At 46.9% G+C, this 26204-nt stretch overlaps 1 protein-coding gene across 16 annotated transcripts in view; it reads left to right on the top strand.

Moving 5' to 3' along the window:
• LOC1277571 (uncharacterized) overlaps nucleotides 1–26204 on the top strand; it is a 69625-nt gene that overhangs the window by 16844 nt on the left and 26577 nt on the right. For all 16 annotated transcript variants that reach the window (XM_061661193.1, XM_061661192.1, XM_061661188.1 and 13 more), the window contains 2 exons: nucleotides 19508–19720; nucleotides 21137–22456. In XM_061661193.1, the coding sequence (XP_061517177.1) occupies nucleotides 19508–19720; nucleotides 21137–22456 (1533 nt within the window). The remainder of the gene's footprint in view (nucleotides 1–19507; nucleotides 19721–21136; nucleotides 22457–26204) is intronic.

Raw genomic sequence — 26204 nt, 5'->3', positions numbered from 1 at the left:
GATCTCATTTGGCTCATGAACCGTGCTTGTAGGCGAAGGATTAAAGTATCTGGTTGCGGGTTATTTCCAGTACGCCCCGAAGGGATTCTTTTCCAAACACGACACGCACCCTTGAGAACGAAAACACAACAACACTGTGCCTGTTACGTGCACTGTGTGCGGGATGCTGAACACGACATGACAAACTACTTTAGTGCGAAGGACCATCAGCAGCAGCAGCAGCAACAGAAGGGTGTACGTGTCGTACAAAATCTCATTCTCTCACTCTTTCTGTCGACCTTGTGCTCTGTGTGTTGCAGCTTAGCATCTAAATGCAAATCTGTTGTTCCATTATCACGATGGTGAAGACGGAAGCGTACCACCACCACGTTGATGACATCCAGGAGAGCTGGCTGGGGTGAAGTTGGAGAACTCTCTCCAAAAACTATGGGATTCATAGAGGTAGCGACATGAAGACTTGCGGAACAACGGAGAAACGAGATGAAAAATTGGAATTGTAAATGCATTATCATCAGCAGCATCACTGGTTAGTCAAGCAGTACCGTGCAGTATCCATCCTGTTACCACACACAGAACCCAAACCGTCATTAGTGTTAGGAACACTCTCCCTCCCCTCCCAAGTCAGCTGTAAAGCAGGGTGCATTCTTCACAACGCACGTTTGTGGAACACTCTTTTGAAAAAACCTCTTCAGATTGGCTGCGCAACAGGCCAAAACAATTACAAGAGGTCGGCATAGTACACCGGAAACTAATGCCCCTGCCCCACAGTTTCCAGTTATTTTTGGCTGTGGGGAAAATGAACGTCATGCTGGCACTGGTCTGGTGCTGCTGCTCCGGAAAACAAAAACCAATCTCATTAATCTTGCTCAACGGATATCCTCATCCATTGGTGCGGATTACTGACCAACGGTGGCATCCTGTTCCCAATGGTTTTACCCAATGGTCGTTGCTTTCTAACGGACGGATTCGAAACATAGTTCAGTGACTTGCGGGTTTTTTTTCTCGTAGGATTGCTCTTTAAGAGAGTACTTTAATAGCCAATATTTGATTGTACAAGCTTGAGAGAGATTTAGTTCAAAAAGACGTACTGTCAGGTGGTGCAAATCTTGCAAGCGGGATGAAGAAATTGGCAGAAGCAATATCCAGAATTGCCTGGAAGTTTCAATATCCTACGAAATCTAAATCTGTTTCACATTCAAACGTTATCTACATATCCAATCAAATCTCTGTTCGGATCAGTCCTAATAGCCTGCCTGAATGTCTGCCTGCGCTTGGATTGGAGACTCGTTTGACATACGCTGATACAACAGTCCCCCCGCTGGCAAGATATCAAAAGAAAACACGAAAGAACTGATTGAGCATCTCCGATCCGACCTACGAATCGGCTCCAAAGTCTATCTTTCCTCTCACGCATCCCGCTGTGCTACCCTTATTCTAGCTGTGCTAGCTCTGTCAATTATAAAGGCATCATTTCTTGGCATTGCATCAACGAAATTATTGCCAGTCTGACGTATGCAACTGCTCTTGGGCCGAATCGATCGAAACTCACACACACACAAAAAAGGCTAACATAAAAGCCGGCAGGATTGGTAGAAATAAGCCAGCACAAGCAGGCAGCAGAGGGGCAGGGCAGCATGATGGTGCGATGGTGCGGCAGGACAAATTGATTTTCTAACAACTGATTTCTTCCAACGCTCCCCAGCAGCTTGCTCCTCTCCCCAGCCTCATCCCCCGAGCAGCGGATTACGTGTATATGCACACATGCATGGGGTTTGTGGTGGATTAGATGGCTTGCAGATACCGAATTCCAACCCGCCTGTGTGCTATGCATGTTGAATACCAGATTTTTGCATCGGCGTCTGTGGTGCGACAGCAAGATGTGTCGCATATGATAAAACTCTTACGATGAGGAATAGAGAAAAGGCTTTTGGCAGTGGCTCAAAATCGTACATTATATACCTGTGACATCCAAAAAATAATGCACACTGTAAAGTTGGGTTGTACGAAATTTTGTTTGCGCTCGCATCTGCTCTGAGGGCACAGCTGAGGGCCCCGTTGGGACATTCGTGTGCGAATTGATAAAGAACATTGCTCATCAGAGAGAGAGAGGGTGGTTGTTGTGGTGAGACATCAAACGAGTTCCGTACGAAGCTGCTCCTCAAGTGAATGTTCCTGCTGGATGTGTATGTGGTTTTTCCAACTCCCTAGGGTGTGCCGGGATAGTTTTCATTTATATATATATAGCGCTAATTTACTGTTGGGCTGGGCTGTGTTGTCTCCCTCTCTCTCTCTGACTGGATGAAAGCAGATACCCTAATGTGAGAGCACAAAATGAAAACTTTACCCACAGACGCCCACGGTGCAATGCTCGGGAGGAATTGGAGGTACATTCCAAAAAGAACACATTTCTCCCACATTCTATGCTGTGCCACACGCTTGAAATTGGAACGAATCCGGGGATGGGGTTTGTCCTCTGCACCTGCATCCGTGAGTTTGCGCTCGCTCTCCCGCTTAATATCTTTGGGTTAGGCTTTAAGAGTGTCTGCTTTCAACTGGTATGGATTCTGTCGCTAACGTTGGTCAATGCTGCTGTTCCTGAAATAACTTGCTCGACCCCAGCTGTGTGTGCCCTATCAGTGTGTATCTTAATTTTTCTCGACTTGTCTGAATATTCTCCAATCCCAGGAGTAGGTGGATGAGTAATATCAGCCCGAAAGGATGAAAGGGCTTGGTCTATTTATAAACTCGGTTCGTTTTATCTGTCTCTCCTAGCAGAAGCAGAAGCAGCAGCAGCAGCAGCAGCAGGCAGCCTACGAGCCAGTGTAATAGAACCTGGTCAGCTTGAAGTCTGCGGAAATCCCACAAACCACAAAGAACACCTATACCCTTACATTGAAACTTCTGCTGCAAACAAAACACAGGCACACATATCCATGTAGGAATAAAAGAAAGAATGAAACTGGAGCAACCAGGACCAGAATGTTTTCATCCCGCTGCTCCTGTGCTATTGACATCACACAACCAAGTGAACACACACGTGTGTCTGTGGCTATACTTTGGATGTTTCGTGATATTTTAGACCAACGAAACAATTCCGTGCTTCCTTTATCCTGTGCCATAATGGGTCCGGCGATCACTGTCGGCGGATTCTTTTGTGTAATGTGCCGCTGGTTTTGTGTCCGGGCGGGCCAACCGAATGGAAGTTTTAGTGACGAGCAAAGATGACACTACTCCACAATTACTGTTGGCCAGAACGGCGAGCGTTATCTGGTCAGCAATAGTTATAGTTTCCCACCCCGCGTTTGGTGTTTGTTTTTTTGTGGCGTTGGTACGAAAACTATCATCTCCATTGTGTGTTTGTGTGGTGCCTGGGTTGGTATGCAATGTACGAAAACGGGTTTTTGTTATGATCATACTTTCAGTCGTCGACGACATACATTTGGTTGCTCTCTTTTTGTGTTTTGTGTGCTGTTCTTGTGGTTGGCAAGACATATTCTCAGGACGTTTAGAGTTGAAGGGGGCGCGTTCGAGGGAATATTCGCGCTGGTGCGAGGAATTACAGATGTAAATGTAGTGTTTGACCCACATTGTAATGTGTATCATCTTACTCGCTGTGTGTGTGCATGTGCTTGATGCTGCTCGTTAGCTACCACTGTTTCGTTGCTGATTGGAACGATGTGTGTAACTTGGGTTGGGGGCTTGTAAGTGGGCTGTGTATGCCACTAATCCCGTCATGTCGGACATGTCGCGCAGTCGTGATATCATCTTCATCATAAATGAAGATTGTGAGGCGAAAAGTGGAAGTGCGAGGTCAGCAAGTTGTCTTGATGTTATTGTAACAACTTGAAGCGAAGAGATTGAGAGATGGGTATTGTTCTGGGAGTCTTGGGAGTAACCAGTCTTTGAGCGAGGAGTGATGAGACAAGTTTTGGAGATGCTGATAACGGGATTTTCACAACCCCAAATTTGTGTTTTTTTTCTGTTAGTGGAATTGATTGTAAGATCTACTAAGGATGTTAGGTTTCTATAGTATAAAAAACAACCATCAGAATTAATCACTAATACCTTGGAAGTCTATAGAAGTTCAGACCCGGAACTCAGATTTCAGAAGACTTACACTGGAAAGTTCAGGGAGGCATAAGAGATATTCAAAGTCATCGTCTGGCTCAAAAATGTCTTTTGAAGTTCAAAATATTATGTCTTGGTGTTATAAATGCCACAATTAACAAGTTGAATTTGACAGTTGAAGTATTCCATCTCCTCCAATTCGCTATCGCTAGTGTTCGCCAAATCTAGCAAATATATCCAGCAAAACAATCCAACAAACGTTACAGTTTGATTCCTCGACCCATTGCATCATTAGCAGGCCCAATTCCCCATTTCCTCATGAATATTGTATACACTCAAAGAAAAGGTCCTTCAGGTGTAATGCTGCAAGAATTTCATAAGGACCACTAGAAGTGTTCTTCTCATTGTCCGCACGCAAAGCATTGTCCCATAGTAAGAAACCCCCCAACCTCCCATCAGTACCCGTATAATTTAGTTAAAAGATTTGCAATGAACAATTCATAAAAAAGCGACTAATTCTACAAAGCTCACAAACTTGGGCGTCCTCCGCTCGCTCGCTTGCCCGCCCATTTTGCACCTCATTTCGGTGAATTAATAATTAAGAACATTAATCTGACGTTTACGAACCATCGTCGGCCGTCGAGCAGGACGACCCGGGGAAGGACGACAGCTCCGCTCTGTGTCTGCCGGCCCTGCCGTCTCGATTCTCGAACTCGATTGTCGCCAAAATCATTTTCCCCTGTCAAGCATCACAGAGCCTGGGATATTTCTCACACCGTGTCGCACGGCAAGTTGCTTCCACAGGGCGCTCGGTTTTATCGTCCATTATTATCGTCCAAAGTTTGGTCGTCGTGCTGGCGATGCAGGACCTGCTGCGCAAGAAGACCGTAAGACGCGGGTGTGCGTGTGCGCGCTGCTGGCGAAAGACTTGATTTGTTGGAGAGTTTCGAGCCTACCGATTGCGCCAATTTCGGTCATGTCAGCTGTCTGATTTGGAAGCGAGCAGTCGGCGGGAGCCAGAGCGAGGGCCACACTTTAAAAAGGGATTAGACTTTTGCACAGTTTGTGCGCAAAACTTTGCAATACTGATCACAGGCTGCTGTCACCTCATTTGGGGGGATTCGAGGGGTGTTGGAATGGGGTTTGCACAGCATGGACAGCGGGATGTTGGGTGCGCTTATTATTAATCGCACGTCAGGAATGGTAAAGTTGGCTTATCGAAGGTTACTCCGCTTACCACTCTCTCGCTCTAACACTTTGCCGCTGTCGTTTAATCCCGGCAGCGCTAGTCTTGTGCTGAATCAATTAATCAGAGTAGAGCACACCGGACCACGTGCATCACGTCCACCGACAAGACCACCCGACCCGAGAGTTGGTGAATAAATTACGCGCAAGCGAGAGACCGAACGAGAGTTAGTGCGCGCTGCTACTGCCGCCATCGGCGGATTGGTCAAACCGGAGTTGACGTACGTTGGCAAATCCCGGGGCAAAACGTGTGGGTCCAAACCGAATATCCGTCGGTTCTAGGGCAAGGTGTACGGTGTGTGTGTGTGTGGTGTACGATTAATTATTCGCTTTGTAGCTTCCATCAGAAATAGCACACTGCGGCGGACCGGAGGAGCGATCTGGTCTCTTGTGTGTGTCCTATTTTTCTGATGCTCGTCTCGTCGTTGCTGCAGCTCCTTTTTTGCAGCTAAAATGCAGCCAAAAATCTTACACACACACACACTCATGGTATGAATAGCAAACAACCACCTTCTTTTGGTGTGCGGGTTTTTTGTTTCTGTGTTTCTGTGTGTCCATTTCAATCTTCGACCCGGATCGATTTATCCCACTGCGAGGTGTACTTGAAAATCGTTTGTATTTGTGGAGCTGGTGGTGTGGTGCTGCGGAGCGGGGAAAGGTGTGAAGACCACCATCCATACCTGTGCGCGGGTTTCGGTTACTGGGAGATAAATCCCAGCCCTCTTCACACGGGGAGGCTGCTGGTGGTTGCAACGATGACGACGATGACGACGACGGCGTCGAGTACACAAACGATATTTTCCCGTGGGCAAGGTTCAATTTTCATGGAATCTGGCTACACACATGGAAGCTCCTAGAAAAAAAGTAGAAAAAAAACACAAATCCATCTCCTTTGCTCTCTTTTACCTCGCCGCTTTTTTTTTTTCCTTTTCTTGAAAGACCATTTGGGGCTTCTTGTTGATGCTAAGCAGATGAACCATGCGGTTCGTACAGCACTGTGTGCGTGTGTGTGTGTTGTATGTTTATGTCAGGTGTGTACGCCGGAAAATGCTCACGGTTTGGGGTGAAAAATTTGCCCCAAACCGCTCCCCACGCAGCGGGAGGTAATCAAATTGTCAGTTAGCGTGCGCCGACGTGACACGTTTATTGACTTGCCCCGGAGCTTGTGGAGCCGGCGGCGCGTCGGGAAAAAGTGAAAAATTCCTGCAGTGATTATCATTACGGCACGGGCAAAAGCTGGCGTTAAAATGGTCCTACTGAGAGCCCCCCCCCCCCCCCCCCCCCACACACACACACACGCACATGCCCACCGGTGGGATTTACCTTGCCATCTCCTCTCCCTGAGAAAAGCTATTCCTTTTGTGAGATTTTAAACAGATTTCGGTATTTTTTTGACGGGCGTGCGTGCGTGTACGTGCTTTTGAGAGAAGAAAAAATCCTACACAAAACAACAAATTTCGTTTGGTTTTGCGCTTCCGGCGATGTTGTTTGGTGGGTTTTTGGTTACTAAAACCAGCAAACAACAAGCCCCGCCGTCCATCCGTCCCACCGCTACTGCCGGCCACAAGTCCAGCTTTGCGAGGGCATCGTAAGATGCGCGCACGGACCATCTACCACGGCAGTGTACTCGCATTTGGCGTAAACATCAGACGAGGGGGAAAATATATGTACATAATTCTTGTAAACATCAGCATACATCAGCACTAGACAGCACTCCCTCCGTTGGCGGAGTTCCTTCCCTACTGGGCGGATGAAACGCTCCACGGGCCGCGGAAAAAAACGTAACGATTTAACGATCGGTGTAAAATATTATGCAAACACAAAATTGAAACATCACTAATGTCGTGTCGCTCTGGAGGAGGAGGAAAGGAAGGAGAAGGGGGTAGGGGATCGCACAGATCGAAGATAGAGGTGCAAGTGTCGAGCGCGAGCGTCATCGGGCCGGGACCGGTGATGGACTCATCATCATTAATGCATCGGGTAAAGTGCATCCAATCAGGAGGCAAGGCAACATTAGCCGAGCAGGGAGTTGGTGGTGGTTGGTAATGCGCTCAAGCAAGCGAGTGGAAAGGGACGGGTTTTCCTTATGTGGGACAAGCGCGATGGCGTGTAAAAATCGGGCACAAGGCTAAACCAGTGGCAGTGGAAGTATTGGTATTGGTTCTAGAATTTAGTTGTGCCCTTCTTTGATGTTCACACATTTTGTCGGTTGTAGTTGATTTTTGAAGTTCTGATTAACAACAGGAAATCAATGATTTTAGTGTGGTCTAAGTAGAAGGTCTTGTTTATGATAGTTCAAAATATCAATGTATACATTTTTCATTACTAAAAAGTAGCATTTACTCATTAATTAGCAACATATTGCATACTTTCAGGCGTGTAAAGCTTAAAGCCAGCAGGAAGATTTATTGGATGTACAATTTAATTTCAATTTCGATAATTTCAAAAACACATTCACGAAAGCTTTTAAACTTAACGGAAAAGAAGTACATTCACTTAGAATTGATTTAAAATTAATTAATCACCGCTGTTTTCCATTCCCCACTGAGCCCCATTTTCGAACCTAACAACACACAGACAACAACAACACACAACCAACATTCGACCGTTTTTGGATGAGCACATTTTCGGCCTATTTTCGAGCATCCATTTATAGCACCACCGGTCCACGGTCGCGCTATGGTCGTCGTCGTCGTCGTGATTGAATTATCTAATTCTATCGATTGATTCCATCGTCATATTTGCACACCACCGGGGGCTCCACCGAAGCTCGCGAATAAATACGACTTTTTGTACTCGTATAAAACACCGGTGTGATGTGGTCGTGCTGCTGCTGCTACTCCTTTCTCAACTAAAGAATAAATAAAGGAACGGTGATTTTGACTGCAAGAATCTTCCGTTTCCTGGGGTTTGAAAGATTGAAACGATGTTGTACTAACGTACACACAACATGGTGTGGTTGGTGCTGGTGCAGCGCTGTGTGCTGCACCGTCTGGTTGTTTGATTTTCCCCCCTCCGCTTTTGCGTCTCTTTGCATCGCGCCTTCGAGCGTACGATTTTCGCGCATCATGCGGATGCAATTTTCCGCATTCGGTTCGGGATCACGGCACAGCCCACGTGGATCTCTCAGCCAACGCTCCACTCATAGCACGAGCAGCTGCAACCAAGCGCGCCCACCAATCGGGAAATGATGCGAGGTGGGCTGCAGCAGACGGAAAAGCACATTTTCACCAAGATCATTTGCAGCACCATTTTGGTGGCGAGCAGCAGCGCGTATGTGTCCTTATATTATTATAGCGTATTGTGGGGCTATTGATTTGTGCTCCATTTGCTGTGCAGCTGGCACGGCTGGCACAGGGGGACAAAATTGCTCAATTTACCAGTGGCTCTGCCAGCCGCCGCGTTGCCCAACTCCCTAAATGGTCGGAGCTTTTTTCTGGTCACTCGGATGGTGTTGGTGAACGCGCGGTGCATCAAAATGTGGCGAGAGGATGGAAGGACCTTCCGAAAGGTGTTTGTTTTTGGTGCGATTCGCAAAAAGGAGGACACACTATTTACCTTTTGCAGAGCCACCTACACAAACACAAATACGTACTGGCCAAACGGCAAATTGGCTTTCGTTTTTTTTGTGCGGTGGTTGTTTTCCTTCAAAAGCGCTGCTGTTGGTGGTGTGCAATGAGGGGTGTTTAGCATGCACCAGCGTATATATTTTTTTTTTACAATCTACAATCCCCCAGCGACGACGCCCGGTCGTCTGGACTGGATAGTGACATGGGTTGATTCGGTCTGCGTGGAACAGCGAGCGGGGCCGAGCTCATATTGCTACAGAAAGCAGCCGTACCGAATGACCAGCACAACAACACGCCACAGCTGACACCAGACGGAAGATATTATTTTTCATCTGCTAAAAAACATTGCCGTTAGCCAGCAGTCGCTGTTATTGTACTTCTCCCCCGGCCACTGGGAGTGAACATGTTGTAGCAAGCCATTTGTAAAGTGTCCGGGCTCGTCTTCCTCCTCCTGCCCATGCCATCGTGGACAGGTTCCATTTTTTAAAGTTATGCCAGCACTCCTCTGTCGTTTCTGTCTCTCTCTCTGTCTCTTTGTTGCATCCAGCAACACTTGGACTTGCGTGTCCAGTATGGGTTTTTTTGCTTTCTGTTCTTTAATTTATAATTATTTATCATCCAAGTGAAACTTGTTGGACGAGTTATTGTGATCGTGTGTGTCTGTGTTTTCGAGAAGATGTTGTTTTTGGTGGGTCTTTGGTTGACCCGAATTCTTGCGCGTCTGCATTCCAGCACCGACACGCGGAACCTATTAATCTCGCAATGTTTCCTTCTTGTTTCGTGTGCAGATTGGGAGGTTTCATGCCTCCCTCTCTCATCTCGTGTTTTTGTTCTGATGACGCGTGCTTGAACTTAGTTTGAACTGATGACGTAATAGCCGGCTATGGTTTGGAGCGTCTGCTTACGTTGGAAAACGATGGCAGAAGAAATGTGATTATCTAAGCAAGATTAATTCTGAAAACGAAGGTCCTGGATGAGGTACAAGTGCGAAAACCATGGTTTTGAGAAGGCATTCATGGTCCGACACGCTTTAATTGTAGTATTTTACTCGCTCGAGGTCTGTTTGTACTTTTGTGACATTCACCAGAGTGGCAGTATGGAGGTCCCAACGAAGATGATGAAGGAGGTACATGTACATCCCCAAATCGAACAATCAACGCCACATCTCGTGGTATAATATGTAGAATTGCGACCTCTCACTTCCGGAAGTCCTCTCGTCCACAAACGGAGACAAAAGGGCAGCGAGACGAAGCACCACGAAGCTCTCGAACGGCTTCAATCCTGCGAGTGAAGCTTCTGATTGAACGAATGTTGACGGAATGGGGTTACTACTATCATCACCATCATCCTCGTTGCTAGAAAATGGGGGCTCGCTCTGGCAGGGGCTTTTTTTGGTGCGTCGAACTTCACTTCAGCAGTAGGAATGGGTCCTCCCTTTCCCTCATCGATGACGTCACCGCGACTGCTCGGGTGTCTCGGCACGGGGTGGGTCGGCTCGGCTGGGTGGGTGGACATTTCTGTGTCACTACGACTACGAGATCGCCTGCCGCACACAACAGAGTACAGCAAATATCTAGAGCATGCCATTGTAAGCGCGCGCCCTATCGCACTGGTGTTGCTCTGGTTGTTGCTGTTCACTGCTCACACACAAACAATTGCCCCAGGGACGAACAACCACGCAGAGCCCGAGAGAGCGAGAGATAGAATGAGAGAGAATGTCTGTGAAATGTGCCATTCCCAGCACGGAAACCCCCGCACACAAGCGGAGGTGTTGTGGAAATGAGCAGAAAAAGCGGCCAGCGTGGGAAAATGAGCCACGGTTTGAAAGAGAGAAGCGCAAGCGCCCTTGATGCTCCACCGAAGCGTGTGCGTTTGTGTGTATTTGCTCTAAAAAGGGAGACCTTATTTTCCTTTTCTATCAAAGCATTTCCAATTAATGCCGGATGCTCTTCCATCTCTTTGTTGTGTTTTTCTTGAACAACTAAACGAGGGAGAGAGCGGGAGAAAGTGAGAAAGAGTGACATCGCTCGAAGTCGGAATGAACCGGTTTTAAGGACTCGGCTCTCTTTCTCTCCCTCTCTACTGTCAGCAGCTGGTTGCGGTGCGGCCTTACTACAGAAGAGATACTGTGGCCTGGTCTCCCCCCTCGTCCGGATGATGTAACAGATCAGACGGCAGCTGTGAGAGACTGTCCCCTAACGCGATGCCGGGCACTCACCATTTCTGCTCTCGAACGTAGAATGACCACGGAGTGACTGTTCAACCCCGGACAGCGAATGAACCCCCAGCCAGACTGACTGGCGGTGTAGCCACAGACACGCACACACTGAGGACGGGGAAAACCTGCACGACGAACCCCGACCGCTTTCGTGACACGCTCACAGTAGAACATCAGGATGTATGTTGTCGTCGTCGTCGTCGTGTTGGCGCGCAATCACTGACGAAACTCACCTGTCATGTGACAGAGATTTGGGGGATTGAGAGAGAGAGAGAGTGAGAAAGATTTAACACACATGCATACATGGAAACCGGTGGGAAAATTCCGTAATATCGAGCGACACACGGCGTTTTTTTTATTATTATTATTTTGGCCATGGGGAGACCATTGGAATGGGCAAATGATGTTAAACTTGGGATTTCCAGACAGCGGAAAATACCTACCGAAGGGGGTGGGCGCACTAATGTGTACCCAGTAGCACACCTCCCACACACCAACCCCCACGTAAACGCGGGTTTTCTGGCCGGCTTAGAACGCGATTCTTTCGCACAGTTTCTCAAAAACGGCTTTGAACGGCTTTCGTGTGAAGATGTCGCGGTGTAGCGATTCGGTTGATGTGTGCCGCTCTGCTCCCTGCTGGGTTGGTGGACTCGGGCGATGTTGGTGGAGATATCTCGTTTTACCAATTTTTCATCTTCTTGCCCTCAAATAATCTGTTGTTGGCTCACACAAGTACATACTGCCACAACCGTTTCAGAGCGGCTGACACCGGAACGTATAGGTGTGTAGTGGCGATTGAACAACAGCAGGGGACGTTCTCTGTGTCCCCGCTTGCCTTAAGACAGGCGACTGAGGACAACAGCGCACGCCATAGACATACAGCCACACGCACGAGTTGCCGAATATATTTATAACCGTGATATAAGTTGGTGTATATGATGTGTCGGTGTGGTGTGTCGGTCAAGGCGGGACCAACAGGGGGTTTGTCGTCGGTCATCTGTCTGGCTCGGCTTTGATGTGGAGGGACGGGTAGGTCACATTCGTACAGCATTCAAGCACGGTGTCGGAATTGTGTGCTGTGTGATAAACCGTCGCGTCGGAGACATGAATTGAAACCGTTTTTTGTGAGCTCTTTTGAATCCAGATTAACGATAAAAATGGAAAAGAAGCTGTTTTATGCAAGAAGTAATAATAATAATCATTAAAAATACAATACTCGTGATTTTTACATCCAAAAATGATGTTTATCTCAAATGTATCAATAGCTCTAGCTTTTATTGCATTATTTTGCATCTGATCTTCGCTCGGCCGAAAAGAGCAATCAGCAAGTGTACTGTCTAGTATACCATAGGTTCATGGATCAATTCTCGATCCTCCTCAACCCTCTACGAGAATTTCCAAACTATCTTTTCTACTTCATCTCAAACAAAATGCCAATGCACATTGATACAGTGTTTCAAATTGAAACCATCTCTCTTTCAACCTGCCCCCCCCCCCCCCTCACCTTTGTGCCTGCCTGTGCCCTGGTAGCCCCGCTATTGTTCTTCACATACCGGAGACTGAAATTAATTACCACCATAATTAAATTGTGTACAGTTTAAACAACACACATTCTCCCTCCTCCGCCCACAACGTGTGCGTTCTCCAGATCTTGAGACCACAGTACGCACACAAACAAGTGGAAAATGGATACGCTTGTCATTCTAGAATTCCAGCTGTGAGGGATAGGAGGGGAGATGTGTTCCGTTCGGGTCAGAATTCGCCCCAGGAACAACCAATTGTACTTTGCTCTTCTCTCCTGCCTCTGTGAACGTTTGCTGCTGAAGGCAGAGGTCAATCAATATCCATCCATCGACAGAGTGTGTGTATTCCTGCTACCGACGAAGAGAGGAGGCGTTGTGTTATCCTTTTCCATCGGGCCGGGAGCGGTGTTGCCCACTGGTGTGCGGGGGGTGTGGTAAACCTTTTGTTGCTAACTTGAAGCTCACGCACTCACCAACAGCAAACACACACACCCGTACACAGGCACAAGTATACTGTGATAGCCACGTGCACGCAATGGTATCGATTTTGCGATGCTCTCGCCACCAAACATCAGAAGGAACAGTTGGTTAACATGATTTTCCACCATTAGCGATTTCATCAAGACGAAGTGAAAGGTGACGGAAGTGTGTGAGTGCGTGTGTGTGTGTGCGTGTCTTTGAATGAGCATTTAATGCTCCCGAGCGCGTGTAGTAGGGTCGGATTGCATGGATTGATGCGATAGAACGGAAGTGTTGTAATGAAGAACGGTTCGGTGCTGTTGTGGGGGCTGGCTGTATTGGTATGACATAATGCTGGAATTTTAATGAAATTGTTACCATTGTTCGACAGTCCGTGGTGGGAGGGAGAAGTTGCAATCTACATTGTTCAACGCATTGAAGCCTGATGGCAATTTAAAGTGTCCATTTACCCGAGCTAATCCTTTTCGTACACATCGTAAAGTGTCTTGTACGACTTGAAATCCCCCAAAATAAATAAAAATTGCGATTTAAAAACGCTATATTTTCCACTGGCCGGAGTGACCGGATACCGGTAAGAGCCGATCGTTGAAATTATGTAACCCGGGTAACGATCCGGTCGCTTTTTGTTGTACGCCGCGTGGCAAAGAGTTTATTTTCGTTTCACTCAAACCATTGCTTTGTGTCCTGGTAGTGAACACAAGCACAATAATATGCACAGCGAGAGAGCACATATTAAAGGAAGCAAAAGGAAAGAAACAAACGAGGGAAAGTCTTTAAGAGAAGATAAAGAACGATCGAATGACCATTCCGAACCGAACTGTGTGTGTATATTTTGCTTTTCCTTTTTTTTCCCTCCCCTTGCTCGTATCGGTTGCGTTACTGCAAGTGTTTGGCTAGAAAATTGTGGGAAAATACAGTCAGCAATCAGGGCGCGGAGCTGCGGCCTCGGGGCAGGGTTTTTCCTTAGCTCGTTTTCCACATTAGCTTTAAACGCAGGAAAAGAAAACAGCAAACGTACGGGCGTGGGTGAGAGTGGTCCCCGGGAAAAAAGGGAGGTGGGGGCAACGCGCAACACGCGAAAATCCTCCGGACCATTTATCGCCCCAGGGCCATCTGGCATTTTGTTTCGATCGATTATTTAGCTTCATTCGCCCGGTACACGACCGACCGATTCGTTCGCTACCGGAGGGAAAAACGGTGCCGCACAGGAGAAGGTTAACGATGGCTGGCCTGGAAAGGAAAGTGGAGGGTGGGTTCTATTAAGCGTTGAAATTGTGCACTGTGTATGTGTGTGTGTAAAGCCCTCTCTCGATCGCAACCGAACGGCGGTTTGTTGTGGCTTCCTCCAGTACACACTATCTAAAATCAACCGATCGGAACGACTTTTCGCACGTTCGAATTCATGATCGTCAAGGGGGGGGGGGGGGGAACGGGTTGTGCTGTGAGGCGGAGCGGGTGGAAGGTTCGCCGAAAGGAAGCGGTGTTTCGATTGGGAGAACCCAAAAGTCCAACAAAAAATAACAAAATTCCCCTGGTGTTGTGGTCTACCAGCTGGGAGCTCGGGTCCGGAGCAATAATCGGCGCGAATGATGGGTTAAGAAAAAAAAAAAGGGGATGAAAAAACGCTATGCAATATCGAGGCCGATCTGCCGAGATATCTGCCAATTAAACCAGACCGAGGAAAACCGTATCGTCTTTCACATCTTCCCTTCCTTCTCCCGCGGCTGCGGTGGTGTTTGTGGGGTTTGAGATCGAAACTTGAGCTATATTTATTTTGTTGGCGCTTGTGCGAATGCAGTGTTTATAAAACAATTATCGGGAAAAGCGGGATAGTTGTGGAAGGGAGGGGGAAGTGGGAAGAAAGGGGCGAGTGGGGCCAGTTGAACAAACCAGCATCGATCGAAAAGATTTCAAAACGACAGCACAAATTAACACACACACACGCGCGCGCGCAGAGAGCGATGGACGTGCAGTCTGTCTTAATTATGCTCGATTTATAAACAAATTAGTTCGGCAAAATCACGAGCATTTTGAATGATTGTTCGCGTGTGTGGATTTTTTTTGGAGCACAGTTTCTTTTGTTGTTAATTTTAAATACTTTATTAATGAAAGAAGTGTATAAACTTTATGCAAAAAAGTAACTTTTTTGGAATTAACGAAGACCGCAAAGCAAGAGCCTAGTGGTTTTTGTGCGTTATTTACATCTTTTCAATCGTTCGGCTCGGTGGTCAAATGGTACGCTACTCGGCTTCTGCAAGCTCGGCTGCAAATAGATTCCCAAACTCGCCTCGGGAGAGTGGTGATGTTCACTGAAAATGTTTTTCGGGAAAAAAAGTCCAGAAATCATCCTTTGAAACTATTTGCATATGCGGTTTTGGAAAGCAGGAAGAAAATCAATCTTAAAATACAAACTCAAGCTAACGAAAGCAACTTAAAAGGCAACACAATTAGCTTCCAAACACGCCGCAAAGCTTCTCTCTGTTTGTATGGTAGGATGGTGTGGTACCCACTGGATTGGAAGGGTAGGAATGTGTGAGATGGGCTGACATATTTTGCCCATTTATGCTTCCTTTTTTCCCTTCCCTGCAGCTACAGCAAAAAATAAACGCAAACACACATACACACAAACCGGTCCTATGAATGGATTGAAAATTTAAAATTCAAATTAAGCAACTTTTCTACGCCCGGGCTCTGTCTCTTCGTGTTTGCGTGTTCCGGTGCGCTTCCGTGAGGCACCGAAGCAAATTAAGGTGTTGTTGAAAATGTGTGCCTCCCTCACTGCACACAATCACACGAAGGAGGGAGATAGAGAGAGGGAGAGAGCCACTCCAGAACGTGTCCTATCACAAAAATCAATCTTTTCAAACTGCTCAAGCAAAAAGCTGCCATTAAACTTTCGTATGCGGGAAAAGTGTCCGGCGAGAGAAGAGAAAAGTGCTTTAGAAGATCTTATTTTCTTGTTGTTGTGGTTTTCCCCCCTCATTTTCCCTACCCTCTCCTCGCAGTCGTTGCAACATAAAGCGTGCAAAACTGAATAAATAAATCCACTTCAGCCGAGTTTCTTCAGCCTTGTTGAAGCTAGACTTAATTCTTGCTGCTTGTGCAAAAATCGTTCTTCAGTAGAGATCAGACAAGCGCACACACACACACGTCGCACAAGTAAGCATAAGTTTTGTCCGCTCTCCGACCGGAAACTTCCCGCAATGGCATGGTGTGTTGTTCCATTACTTACGAGATAATCAATCAAAATGTTCGCACATTTATTCACCGTTGGTGGGTTTCCTTGCCACAAAGCCTCGCTGCAACACTAGCGAACGAAATTCCGATTCCTTTGACACACTAGCCAGCAAGGAGACGGCATCAAATCCACCAGTAGCGCTCTGCTGGCTGATGATCGGAACTCCGAGCAAGCAGAGGAGCAACTTTCCCGATAAACTTTTGCCTGCCCATCCGCTAAGCCTCTCTATGCCTATGCCTTTAGCTCTGTTCGGTCGGAATAGTAATGGTAGTTTTGCCAGCGGGCGATGTTGCTTTTTTTCCTTCCCTACCTTCCCTCCGCATTCTCCAACATCCGGCAAACATTGCTGACAGTTTCCTTTGCAACCGTCCCTAGGTTCCTAGGCCGTCCCTAGTGCTAGAAATAGCGGTCGGAAAACGATTGTTCTAAAGGTGAATTTTGATATCATCCACCTCCCCCATATTACGGGACCCGATCGACACAACCATCATCTGGGAAATGGTCTCCTTCACCATGGCGGACGGCGGAGAAACAATGGAAAGATTTTGCACTTCGATGGAGCCGCCCGGTCTTTCACTCCGCTCGGCAGTGCTCGGCGGAACTTTCATCCCAACTGTGCTTGATCCTGCGGGTTATCCCATAATCGAAGAACTGCTTACTCACGGGGTTATGTTGTAGTGCAGTTGCTTTGCAGTGTCCCTGCTCTACACTGTGCACTCCTTCGGTTTTGCACTTGACAGTGTAGAAAGCAGAAGGAGCAAACGTTGGAAAAAGCCGTTTCTACTCCACCCGGCATTGTGTTCAGCGGTTGGTAAGCGCTGCAAAATGATTTTATTTTCCCCACCTGGGTGCAAAATTGTTCCGCGTGCGGTCACTTGGTTTTTTTTGGTGCATTCCACATGACATTAGTGACTCGTGAGCATGTCAACACACAATCGTAAATACATTCCAGTAAACAACAGACAATGGGAACTGTTTCTGACAGCTTCACATTTATTACACCGTAACGTTGGCGTGTGTTTTCGATCCCTTTGCTTTCGCTGGCAGCTTTTCCTTCCCCCAAACGACAAGACGACTTCGTTTTCGAAACAAGACTAGCAAAATCGGAAAGGGTCCCCCAGCAGCATCCGTTCTGCTGGCACGTTGAGCTTGACTACCCCTTCCCGAACACAAACCCCGTCATGCCAACACCCTTTATCATTGCTTTGGCCACATTCGCCGTCTCGGAGTTAGTTAAAACTTTTCGCCCACTGTTACGAAATAGTTTGTACCGTGCAAGAAGGGGGGGAGCCTACGTGGGAAAAGCAGACAGGAGCCTGCAATTTGTGTGTGTACCTGTGTATCGCCCGTCGCACACGGATGCCCTTTTCGCCGACGGTTCAAACTCTCCTCCTTCTCGTTTCCGTCACAGCGAGTCGCAAAAGGCGGGAAAAGCGAAACAAGGAAAGGGCATCCGATTCAAAACGGGTTGGTAGAAGGGCGGCAAAGGGGCATCAGGTGTGATAAAAGTTTTCGTTGCAGACGAAGAATGTTCTTTCCGTTGGAGGGGCACATCGGGTCGCTTGGGTGGTGTAGGCATTCATGCTGTGTATTCGCTACCACAGCAACAAAGGGAATGAAAATATTCTCCTGCTTTCAACGGAAGAAAGGAATAGATGATGAGGGGAGAGGTGAGGCATTCTGTTATGTTTCAACCCCGGCCTATGTTGGTTACATAATTTGCTAACTTAAATGAAATGAACTGACACACACAATCATACTCACACACCTACGTGGGGGTGTGTGGCATGGTTTGCTCGTTTCTTGTGTGGCATTTTATCGCAGCAAGAGCGACTCCGAGAGCAACTCTGGCTAAAAGAAAGCGAAAGGGGTTGGGTACGGCGTAACAATGTACAAATGCAATAACTCTTTTACTTTGAAAAGCATTTTATTTGTGTGCTCTGCCGAGAAGAATGTTCGTCGTGTTCCGGTGGAATTTTCATCCCATTTTTCTGGAATCGCTGTTGTACGCTTTTAAATGTGTGTTGCCGTTTGTTGTGTGAGGAGGGTAAAAGTCGCTCCAAACAGTGTGCCGTACAACCCCCGCCCCTAACAATGGCACAGAAACGTATCCCAAAATCCAATCCCCCGTAACGCGCTTTTGCTGCTGCTTGTCCCTCCCCCTCCTTCTAGCCGTTGAATGGTAATTAGTAGGAATCAAATTAATAAAGCCGGTTTGCGTGTGATTGCGAGATCGTGCAATTGAGTTATTTCATTGCCATTTTTCATAAGAAAATCAACAACAAAAAATCGTTTCCCATTGCTAGGCGCTACGCTACAGTACACTGGGGAGGAGTAGTTCTGCTAGGGTAGTTTATTACAGGGTTTTCCAGGGGTTTTCATGTTCGTAGGTCACTTCCCCCACTCTTTCTTATGGGAAGTGAAATTCAAATGTTGGAAATTGGACACTATGGCACCCTATTTGGACAGTCCCATTGGAAATTCCAGTTGGATTTGTCAAAACAAGGGTGCTATAGAGTCCAATTCCCATTGCATAAAGTTCATTTCACTTAAGAAAAAATCAATAAATTGTCCCACAGTTATGAGAACTCCTGGGAAACCCTGTATATAGTGCTCATTGAAAAAGGGGGTTGTAGTACGTAGGGTGAAAAAAAACGAGAAAATCATCTCATATTTCGTGCCATAAACTCATGTATCGTTGTTTCATGCAAAAAAAAAAAACGAACAATATATATTTCGCTCATATTATTTGCACCAATTAATCGTTCAAACCCCCTGTTTTGGGTTCTCTCTTTTATTTTGTTGTGTGTGTATTTTTATCGTTAAAATCAAACAATGGTGGTTGCCTTCTCTCTATTGTTTTCTCCGTTGTTTTTTTGTTGTTGTAAACCATTTTGGTTTTGTTTTCGGTGTCATTTTTTTTATAATTTAAATCAAACAAATATGCCGCTGTACAGTTATTATCCGCGTGTGCTGTGTAAACCAGCGTGTCTGATTGTTAAGCTTGTGATTATTTATACTACTCCTTACCTTACCTTACCTCCTCTTTAACCGAATGGCTGCTTCCGTTCCTGGGGGGTTTGTGGCGCTGTCGTGATACGGTCGGTAAAAACGGAACGAAAATGAACGTAAACAAAAAACAAAACAAAAAAAAAAAAACAAAAAGGTGCACACAAGCGGGATCTGAACAATCTGTACCAAGTGATCTATTACGGTGACTCGCAGGTCGAGGTCGGGAAGCCGTTCTCGATCTCGTGCATCATCAGCATCGCCAACCCGGTCGAGTGGCACAAGGACGGCGAACCGATCCGGAAGCACAGCAACATCCGCCACGGCAAGGATGAGCACAGTTACATCGAGAGTGAGATGGGCATCGCAGGTAAAACGGGATACGTTTGCGGGGGCCGTTTATACATACACGAGAACACACACACACATGTTCGTACATATCATCCAGCAATGCTATAAAGACAAAACACTGTTGCCCATCGTAGAATATATCATTTGGCGAGTAAGAAGCCGCATATAAATATGTGTAAGAAGCAAGTGAGCAAGAGAAGGCGAGGAATTAAATGCTCAAAATAAGCATCGCCAGGGTTGTAGTTGAACATAAGCGTATTAGTAAAGCTATAAAAATGCATTAAAAAGGCACAAGGGTGGTACTTCTCACTTCATCCCACTTCATCGCTCACAAGAATTATAAAAAAATGCTTTTCTTGAAACATTTCATTCCGTGCCTGCACCATTGGCTAGAAATAGAGCGAGAGAGAGAGGAATAACTTTAGCTGCCTCAATGCACACACACAAATAGATTCTAAATCGGCTATTTTTTTGTATTCAGTAGGAACGGTTTCGGCCGTATTGCTTAAAAAAAATCGGCTAATTGAACATATCCGTTATGCCCGGGTGTGGTGTGTGTGTCAACGGAACGTGTGTGATGGATATCGACAGTAAAATGTCTAGGAAAGAGGACAAACAAAAAAAAAAAACATTCCCCGAACACACCAACGCTTCTTCAAACGCTTCTAAGCTATGTCTAGCTGTCAAAAATATAGTGAACACGCGTGAGAGAGCGGAAAAGTGGAAAAAAATACTTTGACGGGTCTCTTCCAACACTGACCGTTCCGCGTTTCCGCCGCTGTCGTTTCAAACACACACACACACACACACACACACACACACACACACACACACACACACACACACACACACACACACACACACACACACACACACACACACACACACACACACACACACACACACACACACACACAAATATAAGTTTTTTGGTGCGTGCTAAAATAATAATTTGACACCAGAAGTTAAACAGCATAAAAGGCACACAGGAAGAGGATAAGTTTAGATCAAAAGACGCACACGTTGCTTGAGATGTTTGATCCGAAGTAGGTGCGTAACTGTAACGAAAACAGAAGTAGATTGCATGCTAGACATTTCATGACACACTTCATCTGACGAGGGAGAAGCGTGTCCAATAAGACGTTGTCTAGATTCATTCATATTGTATAGGTTGAAGTAATAGTAGTATGTAATTGAACGTAAAGAGCTGTTAAGCATCGGAATTAAACTCCACTCAATAGGCTTCGCTTGTACTCAATTAGCACACGCGCCACAGTTGTCGCTCTCCCAGTCACACTCATTCACTCAGCAGCAAACATATTAGCAGCGGGCGTAGGGCTTAAAACCGAACTCTTGTCGCCAAAATCGTTTGATCGAGCATTTTTCTCTTGCATATGCATGGCTGGCCCAAAAACGCAACAAAAACGCTTTGAAGGAAATCGAGACAAAATCGAAGCATCGATCAGCGTCCAGCGCGCCCTGCCGAAGCACCAGGGCCGGTATCAGTGCAACGCGCTGTACAAAAACTACCACCAGCTGTACGTGTACCGGAACGGTACGCTGCTCGGCCATGGTGCTGCCGCCGCTACCGCCGCCGTACCGGGCCCTTCAAGGGGCCGCGATGAGCTGCAGGTACTGTTGAGCACGGTCAAATCGACGCTCGTAGCGCCCCTGCAGCAGCCCATCGAGCATCATCACTTCACGACGGCGGTAGCGCTCGCTCCGGGACCGCCCATCGTGGACGAGGAACTGCCGCGGGAACACGAACGCGATCGGGAGTCCCCGAAAGGCGGGCACAGTCCACACCATCACAGGCAGCAGGCAGGGCAGGGCCATCGACACCATACAGCCACCGGGGAGAAGCAGCCCGACCACTCCAGCCCGGCGATGGGCAAAGATGACTCGAAACGGTTCGTCAGCCAAAAGACGACCACGATCGACCAGAACGGACTGCTGGAACAGACGCAGGTGGAAGATTTGGATCGGGATTTCGCTCCGGTGCTGCACAACACCGACCACCGAGGTGCTTCACCGATGATGGGCAAAGGTTCAAAGAAGCAGCACTCCAGCGCCGGAAGAGTACACGTACCGGTGGAAACGCGAGAAGAGGATGAAGATGAGCAAGAGGAGATGATTGGTGGCGGCGATGTGGCGGAGGCGCGCGAAGGCCTAGATCTCGATACCACCGGTACCGATGCGGATCACGCCGAGGACCTCATTGAACCCGATACGGAAATCGTTATCGAAAGCAAGGCTATCTCGCTCGAGGACGAGAACATCGACCGGTTGATCCAGAACAAGAGCGACATCAACGGGATCATCCTGGTGGACAGCCTGGAGGAGCTGGCGACGCTCCGCAAGCAGCCTTCGTCCGCCCTGTTGCCCATACTGCCCACCCGGGAGGCCATGCTGAGCAACGGCTCGAGTGGGTTTTCCCTGGCCGTCAGTACCGTGGGGCCGATGCTGACCGGAGCCGTTTCGAAGGACGGTGGCAGTGCGATGCTCCTCACCAGCGTCGCTCCACCACTGGAGCAGGATAATACAGTGCACCACAACCATCACCATCACCATCACGAACATCACGGAAGCTCGTCGTCCTCGTCGTCGACCGCAGCAAAGATGGCAACCACTTTAACGGCCACTACGTCTACTACTACAACCACAGCTAGTACTACTACCATCACAACTACTACCACTACGAGCACCACCACCACAACGGCGGCTCCGCCCGCGACGACCACCATCGCGGCTGCCGGTGAGGATACAAGAATTTCTCTCCCCCAAAAAGTTATCGTTTTTTCCCCCGCTAAATTTTTGGGCGACAACCATTTTGAAAACCCATTGGACCAGTTAAAAAAAATAACAAAAAATCGAACAAAAATGGTTTCCGTTTAGTACGAACGTGTAGCCTGTTTTTTTTATATATATACGCTGCATCGTGTTACGTTCGCATTGTGTTTGCGTACTGCTAGTGCTAGAAAAGTTCTTTTTTCTGCTACAGTTTTGCCCCGCAATAAAAAAAAACCAACCTTTTTTCTCTTTCCACCAAGGGGAAAACGGTCGAAAGGTCGAAAAGGGGTGCCAAATTAAACCTAAAAAAGCAATATATTTCGTTCACCCGTCAACGATCGCTTAGTGCTAAAATTTGTTCGTTACTGTTATTGTCGATCGATGCGCCTATAGAGAGAGTGAGAGAGCGATAGAGAACGAACAGGAGCAGATGTTTAGTTTTAGTACATGCTGTTTTGTTTACCGAATTTTAACTGTTTCCGTTTCGAGTGTGTATGTTTCTGCATTTTTCCTGTTATAGCCAGTGTTATTCTTTGTCCTTTTCTCCTTGTTACATCCAACTGGTAGAAGCCTCCCACCCTACAAATTCTTCATACAAAATGGTTTTTTAGTCATCTTGTATATCATCCAATTTCATTTTTATCTCGTTTTTACTTGTTCGTGTTTTTTCATGTTAATTTAAATTACCTATTTTTTTACTCTAATTACTGCGTGCTGCTATACATATGAGTCCTTTTATTTAAATAGACTAGTGCATATCTCGTTTGTATTTAATCTCGGAGCTGTTGGCCTGTGTGTTTGTGTGTTGGGCATGAGAAGAGGAACTGTTACACACATTTTGTTCACCCAAATCCATCCTTTTTCTGTATTGCTTGTCGTTTTTGGATGCTGTTGGTTGGTTTTTAATGCATCAAATAGCATTCGTCATCCTTAAAAAAAAAAAACAGAAATTCACCCAAATGCAACATTTCCCCAACCGATGATGGGGTGTTCTTTTCACGGAACAGCCACCATTGAAAACTTCGCATTCAACTTCGCGCAAGCGACGAACCGCGTGCGGGGCCAACAACCGAGGGCCGCCGAGCTGTAAAGCGAGCTTAATTTGCATTCAGCAGCCGCAAGCTAGCAAAATCCTAATTTGTATTATTGCTCTCTACGGACGGACGTCTTTTTTTCTGTATGAAACAGTTCGGTCTCGGTTCTCGGCGCGCTGAAATCATTTCATTTCGGGAAGGAGAAGAAATGGAAACAACTTTCCTTTTTTCATTTTTTTTCTTCTTCAAAATTGAATGAATATAAATCCCTTTCAGAAACCAATTCAGCGTTTTCGTTCGCTTTTTTTGTTCCCATTTACTATTTACATTTAATTTCATCAGCAGATAAAAGCGCAGCAGCTCTCCTTCCATGTTTTTTTTACCTTTTAATTAGTCATGTTTTGTATGTATGTTATCTTTCCATGTTCTGTTTGTCTTCTGTTCGGCTTTGTTAATGTTGATACTGCTTTCGCTACATTGATGTTCATCTAATCAAGCTAATTTACCGGGCAGATTTAAGAACTTTTTCTATCGCTTTTCCCAGCTTCAGTATGGTTCCGAAGATGTGGAGCCCACTTTTTGGTTTTAACTTTTCGCGCGTTGCGAATATTCTTGTACCTAGCAGACAAATAGCTAAGCTCGCCGTTGTATGTAAAGGCTCAAACTTAGGTCTAGTTTTAGCTTTTTTAAATTATTTTAACGAAACAATAAACTATGTTTTCCCTACCCCCGCCCCGGTCAGGTTTGTTTGATTTTGTTTTGAGAAAGCGTTTTATTTTCACTTGTTTTTGTTTCCCTATACCTTCTATACCTCCGTTGCCGTTTCTTTCTTCCTAATATTTCTTTTCTTCTTGCGCGTAAAACAAGCTATGTCGGAAATATTCGGCATTGCCGGCTTGCAGTTCTATTTTTCCCGTCTGTTATTTATGCTAGTGTATGGTTTTTTTTCTCTCCTTCTTTAAATATTAATATTTTATAAAGCAATTTTCGCAATAAATCTGTGTGAGTGTGTGTGTGCGTGTGTGCAAGCGGCTTGGGCGGCCTGCAAGCCGTACTGTTTCATGGTGTAACACACACTCACTCACACTAACACAGACATTCATCAGGTTCCGGAAAATGACAATTTTCCGGCCCGTGAATCAATTTGTGTGTTCATTAGCATAGTGTCGTCGCAACGCACGCACACGGAGGTCGCGATGACACGCAGCGTGGGAAGGGGGGAGGGGGGGAGTTCCTTGGGGCAACCGTTTGTGCACAACACACCTGATTCGGTACGCGAGAGCCGCCGGGTTCGTTGTGTGCTGTTCGTTTATTTGCTTGCACTGCTGCCCGGGACTCTTCACACGGACGTAAAGGCACGGCTGTCCTGTCTGTATCTCTTTCACTAGCAAGAGAGTACATAGTCGGGAAAGAAGAGAGGTTATGCAAAAACCCCTGGTGTCTGTTAAGCGCCCAGTGCACACACACACACCGCGGAACGAAGAGGCGACAAAATGCGAAGGATAACGCTCATGGGAAAATCAGTCAGTTCACAAAACACACTGGCACACACACACACACACACACGCGCCTAGGTACTTCAAACTCTTCAGTGTCCCCCGCACACCTGGTACGTACGTGGTGGTGGTGGTACCTGTTGAATCGAAAAGCAGCGCAAAATCAATGCCTGGCTGTCAGGCAATCCTGGAGGCACGGACGCGAGTCCCCCTTGTGGCTCTTACGTTACGTGCGCGTCCTGTGTGCAAAACATTAGCATAATTAGGTCAGCACACGCTCCACGCGAACACACACACACCCAGTGCACGCCAAAGCCCCCGGAACGCTATCTCACGGCACAACATACACGGGGCAGGCAGCGCTTGACAGAACAGGAACGCCATCGAAAGCAGGCACTCGGTCGTTGTGTGACACACGCTCGACTCTGCACGACGGGGTGAGAAGAAAACACACCCCCTTGGGGTTCATAATTATTAGTGCCGGGGTGTGTGCTGCACCATAACTTTCTTTCTGTATACGTGGTGCAACACGCGTCTTCCGGTCTACGGGCACAAATCGGGACACAAAGTGTGGTTTTGTGCTGCTGCTGCTGTCCTTTCGAGTGGCCGCAGAGGAAGGGCGATATCGGCACGCACTTTGAAGGCGCGCTCAAAAGCATATTATAACTCATTTAAGAACAGGGGTTCGGCCGCCCTTTGCGTGCACTGCTCGGGTCCTCCACTGTCGCGTGCACTCTGTTGCACATAAAGTGCGCACAATAATTTCCTTTCCGGCGATTTAATTACGCCGTGAGGCACTGGCTGTCGTGCCAAACGCCGCACAGGTGTGCCAAAGTGATCGATGAAGTGGAAAATCGCTTATGACTGGGTTAGTAATAAGGGGAATGGCTGTTGGAATGTAGAGTGCACTTGAAGGTAAACGCGCTGTTTGTGGTTTGCAACAGTGCAAGCAAATCGAGAGGGGCACCATACAGCAGGTAAAAAAGTAACCCTCAAACAGTCCTAACAAAATGGTCAGAAGTAAAGAATTGGCGAAGGTTAGCTTTACGTTTTAGGATGACTATAACCGCGCGTTTCTTGTGGTGTGGGTGTTACCAACAAAACAAAACGGCAACTCCCGGGGTAACAAGATGTGTGATGAACATCGGGCGGAACATAAACAGGCGGTTATCCTCCGATCCGC

Source organism: Anopheles gambiae, chromosome 3 (assembly GCF_943734735.2).
Source record: "Anopheles gambiae chromosome 3, idAnoGambNW_F1_1, whole genome shotgun sequence".
NCBI classification, from domain to species: Eukaryota; Metazoa; Arthropoda; class Insecta; order Diptera; family Culicidae; genus Anopheles; species Anopheles gambiae.
The sequence above is the reverse complement of the archived record's forward strand: the minus strand, read 5'-3'. Positions and strand labels throughout refer to the sequence as shown.